General features: G+C 47.1%; 1 protein-coding gene across 1 annotated transcript in view; it reads left to right on the top strand.

The window, feature by feature from the left end:
• The window catches only part of ATP8A2 (ATPase phospholipid transporting 8A2), a 1,320,460-nt gene that overhangs the window by 536,514 nt on the left and 768,600 nt on the right, over nucleotides 1-15,346 (top strand). The window contains exons 23-24 of the mRNA XM_063951698.1: nucleotides 8,500-8,638; nucleotides 10,397-10,461. Coding sequence (XP_063807768.1) covers nucleotides 8,500-8,638; nucleotides 10,397-10,461 — 204 coding nt within the window. The remainder of the gene's footprint in view (nucleotides 1-8,499; nucleotides 8,639-10,396; nucleotides 10,462-15,346) is intronic.

The following is a 15,346-nucleotide window of genomic DNA, read 5'->3' as shown; positions in this document are numbered from 1 at the left end:
CGCAGTCTCCTTTCGGTGCAAAGGTGAATTGTAAAAAAGGAATTAAACCACAACATTTTTCACGTCCTCCAAGTCAATAAAATAAGAATATCTCACGTCCTCCAAGTAGATAGATAATATTTTCTTGATCTTTATGTTTCGAAATAGCCAACAAAACATTTTCCTTATCCTTCAAGTCAGTCTCTTGCTATCACATTGCCTCTCACCTGCTGGAGAGCTTTTATCTGTAGCGCACACTGCCCTGGGCTACCCCATACTCCTCTTCTTCAACTTACCTGGAATTACCTAATCAACTACTGCACGAAGCAGCATGTGACTGCTGAAAGAAGTTTTGCTGCTCGGTTTAAACAGCTACAATTGGCCAGAGGAGTTACGGTGGTAGGAGCAGAACATAGACTGTACACTCCCCTGCCATAAGTCTATCAGTAAGCTGCAGCTAAAGATGGAAGAGTAATATATCCAGAGTTATGCATATGTCTATGCCTATAGTCAAGAATTTTTCAGTCATTTGTAGGGTAATTTGAGGGTGCTGATTCTGAAAATGACATTGGTTTTCGCTCTACTTTTTGAGATAATTGGTTACCCCATGAAAAACAGTAAAACACATATTAAGTTTTGGATATGCAAAACTGTGTAGCTTAGCATGTAGAAATTACTACAAATCACTTTAAAAGAAACTCAAGACACTCAAAATGAATATTTATTTGATGAAACAACATATAAACATGGTAAACTTTTGACATTTATTGCTTTGAATCAGGGTATTCCCATTTCTGTTTCTTGTATTTTTTGGAACCTTTAGCATTGACAGCACAAAAATAGCAGTCATCAGAGTGGTTTTTGGGTTCCCTCCACACCACAGGCACACCGAAGTTCAAACTTTTTTTGTTTCCATATGTCCACTGCCGAAGATCGTCTATGTACGTTTTACAGACTTTGTGGGGAGCCCAGGGCTTATCTTGATCACCAAGCTTTATACCAAAATATGCAAGATAGGCTTGTTTCACAAATTCAGTGATGTCTTTTCTTTGCTTGAGGAATGTGTATTCACCACAAATGTAACAAAATACATCAGGATAATTTAAGCAAGATCTTCGAGATGAACTCATGTTTGCCTGGAAAAACAACAAATTTTGCTCTTTAATGATGTTTGTGAACGAAGAAACAAGTAACTAAAAGTATCAGATGCAGTAAGTACACAATGAACATCAAACCACAACTGCTAAGACAAGCAGGTCTAAAGCGCTAATGGGAAAAATGCAGTTTCAGGGTATATACAATATCTCAAAAAATAGAGCCAATCTGGGAAAACCAATGGCAGATTTGGAATCCACACTCTCAAATTACCCTAAATTCATATCCTTGACGATAGAAAAAATTTTTTTTGTTGTTGAGAGGTGATAATCGGTCAAACACATTTTGAAGGATAAGGAAAAAGTTTTGTGGGCTATTTTGAATCATAAAGATCAAGAAAATATCTACTTGCAGGACGTGAGACATTTCATCTTATTTTATTGACTTGGAGGACGTGAGAAATTTAGTGGTTTTATTCTTATTTTACAATCATACAATTCACCTTTGCCACAATAGGAGACTGTGCAAGTCCTAACATTTCTTACATAACTAGTACATCTGTGTTTGACACGACAGAACATGTCACGAATAACAGGTATGGCGGCTGCATGGCGGCACTTCGTGTACAGATTCAGACTGGCACTTCATATATCAGTGCAGTCTCATGAAGCAGATTAGTGCGAAAACTACACAAAAAATACTCATCTCAAGCCGAGTTGCACGGTGCCGAGAAGGAATGTTTGGCACAACTGTAACAAAAGTGTATGAGGACACAGCTGTACAACCCAATCTTCCCGCCCAATCAGGGCAAAGCTGTACTAATCGTTGTGGAGGAATAGATGGCCTTATTCAGATTTCTCTAACGTCCTAGTGGATGCTGGGGACTCCGTAAGGACCATGGGGAATAGACGGGCTCCGCAGGAGACATGGGCACTTTAAGAAAGAATTTAGATTCTGGTGTGCTCTGGCTCCTCTCTCTATGTCCCTCCTCCAGACCTCAGTTTGAATCTGTGCCCGGACGAGCTGGGTGCTGTTCAGTGAGCTCTCCTGAGCTTGCTGTAAGAAAGTATTTTGTTAGGTTTTTTATTTTCAGGGAGCTCTGCTGGCAACAGACTCCCTGCATCGTGGGACTGAGGGGAGAGAAGCAGCCCTACTCTCTGAAGATAGGTCCTGCTTCTTAGGCTACTGGACACCATTAGCTCCAGAGGGATCGTACCCTCGTCGTCCGACCCCAGAGCCGCGCCGCCGTCCCCCTCGCAGAGCCGGAAGACAGAAGCCGGGTGAGCATAAGAAGCAAAAAGACTTCGAAATCGGCGGCAGAAGACTCCAGTCTTCACTGAGGTAGCGCACAGCACTGCAGCTGTGCGCCATTGCTCCCTCACACACCTCACATACTCCGGTCACTGTAAGGGTGCAGGGCGCAGGGGGGGAAGGGGGCGCCCTGGGCAGCAATTGGACCTCTTTGGCAAAAGTTTAGAATATATACTGTTGGGCACTGTATATATGTATGAGTCGCCGCCAAGTAAATGTATATTTAAGCGGGACAGAAGCCCGCCGTCGAGGGGGCGGGGCTTCTTCCTCAGCACTCACCAGCGCCATGTTTTTTCTCCACAGCACCGCTGAGAGGAAGCTCCCCAGCCTCTCCCCTGCAGTTACACGGTAGAAGAGGGTAAAAAGAGAGGGGGGGCACATAATTAGGCGCAAAAATCAATATAAACAGCAGCTACTGGGTTAACATTAAGTTACTGTGTTATTCCTGGGTTAATAGCGCTGGGGTGTGTGCTGGCATACTCTCTCTCTGTCTCTCCAAAGGGCCTTATGGGGGAATTGTCTTCAGATGAGCATTCCCTGAGTGTGTGGTGTGTCGGTACGTGTGTGTCGACATGTCTGAGGTAAAAGGCTCCCCTAAGGAGGAGATGGAGCAAATGTGTGTGTGAGGGGTGTCTCCGTCGACAACGCCGACACCTGTTTGGATATGTGTAATTAAGTGCTAAGGTGAATTTATTGCACAAAAGATTAGAGAACAGACAGGGAATCTACCCATGTCTGTCCCTATGTCGCAGAGACCTTCAGAGTCTCTCAATGCTCACTATCCAAAATAATAGACACTGATATCAACACAGGGTCTGACTCCAGTGTCGACTACGATAATGCAAAGTTACAGCCAAAATGGCAGGAAAGTATTCAATATATGATTATTGTAATAAAAGATGATATGCATATCACTGATGACTCATCTGTCCCTGACACAAGGGTACACATGTTTAAGGGGAAGAAAGCTGAGGTAAATTTCCCTCCTCTCATGATGAAAAAGAGCGGGAATCTCCAGACAAGAGACTGCAGTTTCCCACAAAGAATTCTCAGAGAGTATCCTTTCCCTACTAGGGCCAGGATACGATGGGAATCTTCCCCTAGGGTGTCACGTTTGCCCAAAAGGTATCCCTGACTTAACAGCTATCCTCAGGGATCCTGCAGATAGCGTGCACATTCTGGTACACTACTCAGACCGGCGATTGTGACGGCATGGGTTTATAGCGCTGTAGCAGCGTGGACAGGTACCTTATCAGCAGAGATTGAGACCCTAGTATGTATATATATATATATATATATATATATATAGAGATATATATATATTAAAGATGCTGTCTTAAGAGATATATATATAAAACATGCCCAAAGAGACATTAGTCTACTGGGTTCTAGAGTCAACGCTATGTCGATTTCTGCTTGACGTGTCCTGTAGAATATGCAATGGACAGCTGATGCCGACTTAAGAGGCATATGGAAGGCTGAGGATTGTGTGGAGAAGGGATCTCAGACCTGGTCTCCACACTATAGTTGGTAATTCTGATCTTTTGCCTTATATTCCTGCACAGCCTAGGAAAGCACGACATTATCAAATGCAGCCTTTCGAACACAAAGAAACAAGAAAGTCAGAGGTGCGTCCTTTCTTGCCAGAGGCAGGGGCAGAGGAAAGAAGCTGCACAACACAGCTAGTTCCCAGGAACAGAAGTCCTCCCCGGCCTCTACAAAATCCACTGCATGTCGCTGGGGCTCCACAGGCGGAGCTAGGCCCGGTGGGGGCACGTCTTCGTAAGTTCAGCCACAAGTGGGTTCACTCCCTGTTGGATCCCTGGGCAATAGATATTGTGTCTCAGGGATACAAGCTGGACTTTGAGGAGATGCCCCCTCACCGACGGCCCTGCCGGCTTCCCCCCACGAGAGGGAAATAGTGTTAACTGCAATTCACAAATTGTATCTTCAACAGGTGGTGGTTAAGGTTCCCCTCCTTCAACAAGTAGGGGGTTATTATTCGACCATGTTGTAGTCCTGAAACCGGACGGTTCGGTCAGACCCATATTGAATTTAAAATCCCTGAACATATACCTGAAAAGGTTCAAGTTCAAGATGGAATCGCTAAGAGCGGTCATCGCAAGCCTGAAAAGGGGAGATTTTATGGTGTCTCTGGACATAAAGGATGCATACCTTCATGTCCCCAATTATCCACCTCATCAGGCGTACCTCAGATTTGCGGTACAGGGTTGTCATTACCAATTTCAGACGTTGCCGTTTGGTCTCTCCACGGCCCCGAGAATCTTCACCAAGGTAATGGCGGAAATGATGGTGCTCCTGCGGAAGCAAGGTGTCACAATTATCCCGTACTTGGACGATTTCCTCATAAAAGCGAGATCAAGAGAGCAGTTGCTGAACAGCGTATCACTTTCTCTGGAAGTGTAATGGCAACACGGCTGGATTCTATATATTCCAAAGTCGCAGTTGGTTCCTACAGCTCATCTGCCTTTCCTAGGCATGATTCTGGATACAGACCAGAAAAGGGTTTATCTCCCGATAGAGAGAGCTCAGGAGCTCATGACACTGGTCAGGAATCTATTAAAACCAAAACAGGTGTCAGTGCATCACTGCACTCGAGTCCTGGGAAGGATGGTGGCATCATAAGAGGCCATTCCCTTCGGCAGGTTCCATGCGAGGACCTTCCAATGGGACTTATTGGACAAGTGGTCCGGATCACATCTTCAGATGCAACGGTTAATCACCCTGTCCCCCAGGGCCAGGGTGTCACTCCTGTGGTGGCTGCAGAGTTCTCATCTTCTAGAGGGACGCAGATTCGGAATTCAGGACTGGGTCCTGGTGACCACAGACACTAGCCTTCGAGGGTGGGGAGCAGTCACACAGGGAAGAAATTTCCAAGGTCTGTGGTCAAGTCAAGAGACTTGCCTTCACATCAACATCCTGGAACTAAGGGCTGTATACAACGTCCTACGTCAAGCGGAGCACTTGCTTCGCGACCAACTGGTTCTGATTCAGTCAGACAACATCACCGCAGTGGCTCAGGTGAACCGCCAAGGCGGCACAAGGAGCAGAGTGGCGATGGCAGAGGCCACCAGAATTCTTCGCTGGGCGGAGAATCACGTAAGCGCTCTGTCAGCAGTGTTCATCCCGGGAGTGGACAACTGGGAAGCAGACTTCCTCAGCAGACACGACCTCCACCCGGGAGAGTGGGGACTTCATCAGGAAGTCTTCACACAGATCACATATCGGTGGGAACTGCCACAGGTGGACATGATGGCATCCCGCCTCAACAAAAAACTACAGAGGTATTGCGCCAGGTCAAGAGACCCTCAGGCAATAGCGGTAGACGCCCTGGTGACACCGTGGGTGTTCCAGTCGGTCTATGTATTTCCTCCTCTTCCTCTCATTCCCAAGGTGCTGAGGATAATAAGAAAAGGAGGAGTGAGAACAATCCTCATTGTTCCAGATTGGCCACGAAGGACCTGGTATCCAGATCTGCAAGAAATGCTCACAGAGGACCCGTGGCCTCTTCCTCTAAGACAGGACCTGTTGCAACAGGGGCCCTATCTGTTCCAAGTCTTACCGCGGCTGCGTTTGACGGCATGGCGGTTGAACGCCGAATCCTTGCAGAAAAGGGCATTCCGGACGAGGTCATTCCTACGCTGATAAAGGCTAGGAAGGACGTGACAGCTAAACATTATCACCGTATATGGCGAAAATATGTTTCTTGGTGTGAGGCCAGGAATGCTCCTACAGAGGAATTCCAGCTGGGCCGTTTCCTTCACTTCCTACAGTCAGGAGTGAATTTGGGCCTAAAATTGGGCTCCATTAAGGTCCAGATTTCGTCCCTATCCATTTTCTTTCAAAAAGAGTTGGCTTCTCTACCAGAAGTTCAGACGTTGTGAAGGGAGTGCTGCATATTCAGCCTCCTTTTGTGCCTCCAGTGGCACCTTGGGATCTTAACGTGGTGTTAAGTTTACTGAAATCACACTGGTTTGAACCACTTAAAACGGTGGAGTTAAAATATCTCACGTGGAAGGTGGTCATGCTATTAGCCGTGGCTTCGGCTAGGCATGTGTCAGATTTAGCGGCTTTGTCACATCAAAGCCCCTATCTGGTTTTCCATATGGTTAGAGCAGAATTGCGGACCCGTCCACAATTTCTGCCAAAAGTGTTGTCATCTTTTCATATGAACCAACCTATTGTGGTGCCTGTGGCTACTCGGACTTGGAGGATTCCGAGTTACTGGATGTGGTCAGGGCTTTGAAGGTTTATGTAGCCAGAACGGCTAGAGTCAGGAAAACGGAGTCGCTGTTTATCCTGTATGCATCCAACAAGCTGGGTGCTCCTGCTTCAAAGCAAACTATTGCTCGCTGGATCTGTAACACGATTCAGCAGGCTCATTCTGCGGCAGGATTGCCGCTGCCAAAATCAGTTAAAGCCCATTCCACTAGGAAGGTGGGCTCTTCTTGGGCGGCTGCCCGAGGGGTCTCGGCATTACAACTATGCCGAGCTGCTACTTGGTCAGGTTCAAACACTTTTGCGAAGTTCTGCAAGTTTGATACCCTGGCTGATGAGGACCTATTGTTTGCTCAATCGGTGCTGCAGAGTCATCCGCACTCTCCCGCCCGTTTGGGAGCTTTGGTATAATCCCCATGGTCCTTACGGAGTCCCCAGCATCCACTAGGACGTTAGAGAAAATAAGATTTTACTTACCGGTAAATCTATTTCTCGTAGTCCGTAGTGGATGCTGGGCGCCCGTCCCAAGTGCGGACTTCTTCTGCAATACTTGTATATAGTTATTGCTGCAATAAGGGCTATGTTATTGTTGCATCAGGGTTGAACTGATGCTCTGTTGTTGTTCATACTGTTGACTGGGTAAGTTTATCACAAGTTATACGGTGTGATTGGTGTGGCTGGTATGAGTCTTACCCTGGATTTCCAAAATCCTTTTTTTGTACTGTCAGCTCTTCCGGGCACAGTTTCTCTAACTGAGGTCTGGAGGAGGGACATAGAGGGAGGAGCCAGAGCACACCAGAATCTAAATTCTTTCTTAAAGTGCCCATGTCTCCTGCGGAGCCCGTCTATTCCCCATGGTCCTTACGGAGTCCCCAGCATCCACTACGGACTACGAGAAATAGATTTACCGGTTAGTAAAATCTTATTTTTTTACGGTAGTGCAGCCGCAGGGAAGTAGTAGGATACGTCTGTAGGTGATTGACGCCTCCTGCATACTTATGTAAGATCTGAATGCTGCGAACGCAGCATCTGATCACCATCGCGATAACACACAATAATAGCAGCCCTTGGTCAGTCTGCATAAGCCAAAGCTTACTGAGACTGGCTGTAGGATTCGGACACGCAGGACCAGTAAGTCTGCATCCGATGATGCAGACCTTGGTCCCGAGCACGCCTACAAAATGGGGGCGACACCGCCCTGTTTTGTAAAACAAACTCATTTGCTGACCCTGCTCTGCCGCCCAAACACTGCAGCGTGCAGTGAGTGCTATCGCAGGTATCGTTCTGCACATGCACAGAACAGGTCTTGCTCGTGCAGTTACCCCACTATCGGATGTGTACACATTCCCAAACCCGAATCAGGCCCAAAGCCCTCGGAAAGGAACATTTTGGAAGTGCTGCTAAGTAGTCATTAGACAGCCATTTTATGGACTGAGACAATATTCAGGAACATGGAGCCTATCCGTGCACTAGGAACTCACTTTGTGCCTGATGTCTCAGCAATATTAATATGCCGTAGTCTAGTGAATAAATTGGCAGAATATTGATCTAGCTCACAACATGGCTGCCTGTTATGTGTGTAGGCGACAGGCCCACCTCAGCAAGTGGAAGCCACAATGGGGTAAATTTACTAAGATGGGAGTTCTATTTAAGATGAGATGTTGCCCATAGCAACCAATCAGATTCTACTTCTCATTTATCTAGCACCTTCTAGAAAATAATACCTGAAATCTGATTGGTTGCTATGGGCAACAACCCATCTTAAACAGAACTCCCATCTTAGTAAATTTACCCCCATGTTTTTCTCTAAACACTAGTAGAAGACACAGAAAACTACAGAAGTTAGTGAAAACTAAATGACTCTGTTTCCCCCAGGATTTAAAGCTCCTTGGTGCCACAGCGATCGAGGACCAGCTGCAAGGAGGGGTCCCGGAAACTATCGCTACCTTGATGAAGGCAGAAATTAAAATATGGGTTTTAACTGGCGATAAGCAGGAGACTGCTGTCAATATAGGTAATCTTTATTATTATTATTATTATTATTATCAAGGAACAACTTTAAAGCTGTATGTATTGAAATACCCAAAATACGATTATGTTGAATTGCATTTTTGTTTACTTATAAAACAATTATGAAATGAAAACGTTAAGTTTCATCTGAAAAACATGTTTGTATTATGATTTTCAAAAAATGCTTTTTTACTTCATTGTTAAGTTGTCACATTTTTAAAACAGTTCAGCAACTAGCGCAATAAGAGGGCGGAATTGCGCCTTGTTTCGGCCCCGTCCTTAAATCCGTGACATCATGACGTCACACCCAGGGGGCGGGGCTGCGGGCTCTGGGATGTAGAGCACTGGCTGGAGCGTCCATGCAGCTCCACAGGTTGTAGGGTACCTGCCTGAAGCTTCCCTTGGATACTCTGTGTGTCTGTGCAGTAGCTCTACTGGCTGCAGGATGCCGTTCACTGCATTCCACATGCAGGTTCCGTGAGGTAGCTCCCAGGAACCTGCACCCTGCGCGACAGCACCGCTTGCACACTCCTAGCTGCAGCCCTGCAAGTAACCGTAGCAATGATGTACAGACAAAAACCAGAACAAAACAAATGCAACAATGGGCCCATTCTTACTGGACTCAGTTTGGCCTTTGCGGCCTGGTTACTAACTTATGCTACTGTAATGTGATTATCCATCTGTCTATGTTGAGCATCCATCTTCATGCAGAATGCTGCAACGCCCACTGCTTTTTTTTTTGTTGTTTGCAGCCGTCATACACAATAAGAATGGCCTGGCAGCAGTGTCTACCTGCCTCCCAGCCTGAACCACACTGTGAATGGCTGTCAGCATGCTAATTGGTGGATGGCTGTGGCTATCCATCAATCAGAGTGTTGGCAGGCAATCACGGTATGTAAGAACCTGGAGAGACAGTGCTGGGCCACAGGAGGCTTAATTATTTTATTATTATATATTCCTGTGAATGGGTGGGTATAGGCCCCAGTGCGTTGCTTTGTCCAGGGCCTACAGTGCTGTTAAGACGGCCCTGAGAACAGGAGAGTTGAAAGGGAAAATTATAATATTCTACTATGCAGAGGAGACGAACTCAGTATACACTAGAAGGGGGCACCGAGAGTAAGAACTTCCATGTTTTATCAAAAGTCAAATGGAAACAATTCCGCAGGGAGCCTTTAACTTAAGGTGAAAAGGTGCGGATATAGGGCAATCGGGTATTAAAGATGCTTTCTGACAAACCTTCTTATTCACCAAGGTTTTAGTCCAATCTTTCATAAATAGGAAATATATACTAGGACACAGCACGGCAATGTCAGGGGAATTAGGGCTATCCACTGTGTAACTACATTTAAAGCCCCCATGATGTGATTTTTCAGGCTGCTCCACCTCCATCTTTGTATCACATCGTGAGCTTGACGCTTGGGTATGATGTCACAACTAAGCAAAATTACTCCAGTTATGGGCTTGGGAGACTGAGGAAATTGTAGTATTTATGGTGAGGATCATTTGAGGGGAGTTGGTGACTCTGAGGATCGTGTGGAGATAGCAGCGAGACAATTGGCTATAAGATAATGCAGAAGAGTAAAGGTCAGGTAGATGTGGGTGTCATCACTGTAGATGTGGTAGTAGATACCAAATGAGTGAATTAAGGGCCAAATTCAGCATGGATCGTAGATGGATCTACGGGGGGAGACGCCCAGCACAATTTAAATCTATCCTTTACTGTTGTTCTCCTGAGTGACCTCTGACCCTTTATATTTGGCAGGATACTCATGCAGACTAGTATCACAGACAATGTCACTCATCATGGTGAACGAGGACTCTCTGGATGTAAGTATTGATCTGCCTGTATACTGTACATACTATCTTTTATGGTTTGTTCTCATTTCATAAAGTTCATGATCATGGGCCTAATTCAGACCTGATCACAGCAGCAAAATTGTTCTCTAAAGGCCAAAACCATGTGCACTGCAGGCGGGGGGCAGATATATCATGTGCAGAGAGAGTTAGATTTGGGTTTAAACTGAAATCTAAATTGCAGTGTAAAAATAAAGCAGCCAGTATTTACCCTGCACATAAACAAAATAACCCACCCAAATCTAACTCTCTCTGTGTGACACACCCGGCCCGAGTGTGAGTGCGATTACCTTATCGTGCGGGGAAACCCCAGTTCTTATTATCCGGCAGTTCAGAGACACCTGCTGGGGACTCAAGGAGTAAGTAACAATAGGGCTATGCAATCAGGGTCTTTTATTATTCCACAATTGTTACAATCTGCATGTGTACTACGTCACTGGGGCGAGAACCCCTGAATTTCTATTACGTCCTTGAGGATGTTGGGGACACCAAAAGAACCATGGGATATAGACGGATCCGCAGGAGACATGGGCACTTTAAGACTTTCAAAGGGGGCGTGGCCTGGCTCCTCCCTCTATATCCCTCCCCAGACTCAGTTTAGAAAATGTGCCCAGCGAGATGGAGGCACTCGGGGGAGCTCTTAGAGTTTCTCTGAAAAGACTTAATGTTAGGTTTTTTATTTTGGGGAGATCTGCTGGCTACAGACTCCCTGCTTCGTGGGAAAGAGGGGAGAGCAGTCTAGACCCACTTCTAATGAGTTTCAGGGCTCTGCTGCTGCTGACAGGATGCCTTCAGCTCCTGAGGGGAGATGAACGGCGGGCTCTCCTGGATGCTCGCTCCCACAACTTACCGTCCCCCCTCTTCAAGCCAGAAGTCAGAAGACAGGTGAGTATGTGAGGAAAAGACATCTTCTCTTCAACAAAGATGACATATAGAGGTACCGCGCAGCATGATTTGCTCAGAGCGCGCCAGGTCACGGACTGTACACACCGCTGGGTGCAGGGCGCTGGGGGGGGGCGCCCTGGGGAGCTAAAAATACCTCATAAATAAGGCTGGCATATCTGTACAGTGCCCTGGCACTGCCCGCAAACCCCCGTCAGGATAAACATGTAAAAGTAAGCGGGAAGAAGCGCGCCATGTTGGGGGCGGGGCTTCTTCCTCCAGGCTCACTCGGCGCCATTTCCGCCTCCAAGCAGCAGCGCTGGTCCTTCCTCACAGCAGACAAGTACCAGGGGCTATAAAAACGAGGGGGGGGGGGGGGGGGGAAGCAGATTATTTCTATACAGATATATAGCGCTGCAGCTCTGTGACACTTGAGGGTGTTTTCAGACCTGCACTTTGGCGCTGGGGTGTGAGCTGGCTCCTTTCCTTTTGTTCCCTCACAGACGTTTCTTTGGGTGCTGTTAGGGAGACAACATGTTTGAGGCAGAATTTTCCTCTCAAGGGGATAATTTATTGGGGACACCAAATGTTTTGGGGGTCCTGTCGGCACCGCCGACGGCTGATTGGTTAACTGCTTTAAATTATTTAAATGCTAATGTTACACTGTTAAATCAAAAGTTTACTGAATCTGACTCTCAACTGCTGATCTGGAAGAAATCAGTAGATGACGCTTTATTTCAAGGGTCACTGACACGTAGTGTTGACCAATTAGATGACACAGATACCGACACGGACTCTGATACCGGTGCCGATTATGCTGATTCTAGGTTAGATCCTAAATTGGCTAAGAGTTTTCAATATATGATTGTGGCTGTCAAAGACATATTACGTATTGACGAGGACCCCTTTACACCAGAAACGAGGGTCCTTATTTACAAAGAAAAGAGACGCTCGGTTTCTTTTCCTCCTTGTTTTGAACTAAATGACCTTTTTGATGGCATTTGGAATACACCTGATAAGAAATTTCTCATTCCTAATAGGATCAAGGTGGCATATCCCTTTCCCGCAGCGAATAGGGATAAGTGGGAAATGCCACCCACAGTAGACAAAGCCCTAGCACGCTTGTCTAAACAGCTAGCGCTCCCTGCGGCTCAGTCGACGACTCTTAAGGAGCCGGCTGATCGTAAGCAGGAGGCTACTTTAAAAGCTATTTTCTCTTACGTCCTAGAGGATGCTGGGGACTCCGTAAGGACCATGGGGAATAGATGGGCTCCACAGGAGACATGGGCACTAAAAAAGAACTTTAGGTATGGGTGTGCACTGGCTCCTCCCTCTATGCCCCTCCTCCAGACCTCAGTTTAATACTGTGCCCAGAGGAGACTGGGTGCACTACAGGGAGCTCTCCTGAGCTTCCTGAAAAGAAAGTATTTTGTTAGGTTTTTTATTTTCAGGGAGACCTGCTGGCAACAGGCTCCCTGCATCGTGGGACTGAGGAGAGAGAAGCAGACCTACTTAAATGCTAGGCTCTGCTTCTTAGGCTACTGGACACCATTAGCTCCAGAGGGAGTCAGAACGCAGGTCTCCCCTAGCGGTTCGTCCGCCTCGCAGAGCCGGAAGATAGAAGCCGGGTGAGTATAGGAAGGCAGAAGACTTCAGAGGCGGCAGAAGACTTCAGATCTTCACTGAGGTAACGCACAGCGGTAACGCTGCGCGCCATTGCTCCCACACAGCACACACACAGTGCGCACTGTTGGGTGCAGGGCGCGGGGGGGCGCCCTGGGCAGCAATGTATTCCTCTAGGACTGGCTGTAAGTAAATATACACTTATTTGTGTGTTTTGGTATCCCCGCCAGTTTGTTCAGAGAGCGGGACCGAAGTCCGCCACTGAGGGGCGGGGCTTCTCCCTCAGCACTCACCAGCGCCATTTTCTCCACAAGCACACGCTGAGAAGCTGGCTCCCCGGACTCTCCCCTGCTGATCACCGGTGACAGAGGGTTTTAAAGAAAGGGGGGGGGCACATAATTTGGCGCAGTGTATATACAAATAGCGCTGTATCTGGGTAATTTTTTTGTCCAGGGTTATTGGCGCTGGGTGTGTGCTGGCATACTCTCTCTGTCTCTCCAAAGGGCCTTGTGGGGAAGCTGTCTCCAGATTGAGTCTTCCCTGAGTGTGTGGTGTGTCAGTACGTGCATGTCGGCATGTCTGAAGCGGAAGGCTCTTCTAGGGATGAGGTGGAGCGCATGAGTGTGGTGTCTCCGTCGGCAACGCCAACACATGACTGGATGGAAATGTGGAATATTTGAAATGCAAATGTGAATTTATTGCACAAACGTTTGGACAAAGCAGAGTCCAGGGACAGTACAGAGGGTCATACCCTGCCTTTCCCTATGTCACAGGGGCCTTCGGGGTCTCAAAAACGCCCACTTTCTCCGGTAGTTGACACTGATATCGACACAGATTCTGAATCCAGTATCGATTGTGACGATGCGAAGTTGCAGCCAAGATTGGCAAAGAGTATTCATTATATGATTATTGCTATAAAGGATGTGCTGCATATTATAGATAACCCCGCGGTGCCTAATCTAAAAATCTGCATGTTTAAAGAAAAGAAGCCTGAGGTTACTTTTCCACCTTCTTTTGAATTAAATGAGTTATTTGAAAGTGCTTGGGAAACTCCAGACAAGAAACTGCAGATTCCCAAAAGGATTCTTATGGCGTATCCTTTCCCGATCAAGGACAGGATACGGTGGGAATCCTCCCCCAGGGTGGACAAGGCGTTGAAGCGCCTTTCCAAAAAGGTTGCGCTGCCGTCTCAGGATACCGCTGCCCTCAGGGATCCTGTGGATCGCAAGCAGGAAACTACCTTGAAGTCAATTTACACCCATACCGGTACCTTACTCAGACCGGCAATAGCGTCGGCCTGGGTTTGCAGCGCTGTTATAGCGTGGACCGATACCTTATCTACTGATATGGATACAATGGATAAGGAAACTATTTTATTGACCCTGGGCCATATTAAGGATGCGGTCCTTTATATGAGAGAGGCTCAGAGGGATGTAGGCATACTGGGGTCCAGAGCGAATTCTATGGCGATTTCTGCCAGGCGAGCGCTGTGGACCGTGGACGGGTGATGCCGATTCAAAACGGCATATGGAGGTTTTACCTTACAAGGGTGAGAAATTGTTTGGGGAAGGTCTCGCAGACCTGGTTTCCACGGCTACTGCAGGTAAATCAACTTTTTTACCTTATGTTTCCTCACAGCCTAAGAAAGCGCCACATTATCAGATGCAGTCCTTTCGGTCGCATGAATCCAAGAGAGCTCGGGGATCTTCCTTTCTTGCCAGAGGCAAGGGCAAGGGGAAAAAGCTGCCAACTTCAGCCAGTTCCCAGGAACAAAGGTCCTCCCCGGCTTCTACTAAATCCACCGCATGACGCTGGGACTCCGCGGGAGGAGTCCTCTCCTGTGGGGGCACGTCTTCGTCTTTTCAGCCAAGTCTGAGTTCACTCTCAGGTGGATCCCTGGGCAATAGAGATTGTTTCCCAGGGGTACAAGCTGGAATTCGAAGAGGTGCCTCCTCGACGGTTTTTCAAATCGGCACTGCCGACTTCTTCCCCGGAGAGGGAGGTAGTTTTGGCAGCAATTCAAAAGTTGTGCCTTCAACAAGTGGTGGTCAAAGTTCCCCCGCTTCAGCAGGGGATGGGCTATTACTCAACCCTGTTTGTGGTCCTGAAACCGGACGGTTCGGTCAGACCCATTCTGAATTTAAAATCCTTAAACCTATACTTGAAGAGGTTCAAGTTCAAGATGGAATCGCTCAGAGCGGTCATCGCAAGTCTGGAAGGGGGAGATTATATGGTGTCCCTGGACATAAAGGATGCATACCTTCATGTCCCCATTTATCAACCTCATCAGGCGTTCCTGAGATTTGTGGTGCAGGATTGTCATTACCAATTTCAGACGTTGCCGTTTGGGCTT

Source organism: Pseudophryne corroboree, chromosome 2 (genome assembly GCF_028390025.1).
Source record: "Pseudophryne corroboree isolate aPseCor3 chromosome 2, aPseCor3.hap2, whole genome shotgun sequence".
Lineage (NCBI taxonomy): Eukaryota > Metazoa > Chordata > Amphibia > Anura > Myobatrachidae > Pseudophryne > Pseudophryne corroboree.
Note: the sequence above shows the minus strand (reverse complement) of the source record. Positions and strands in the feature narration are given on the sequence as shown.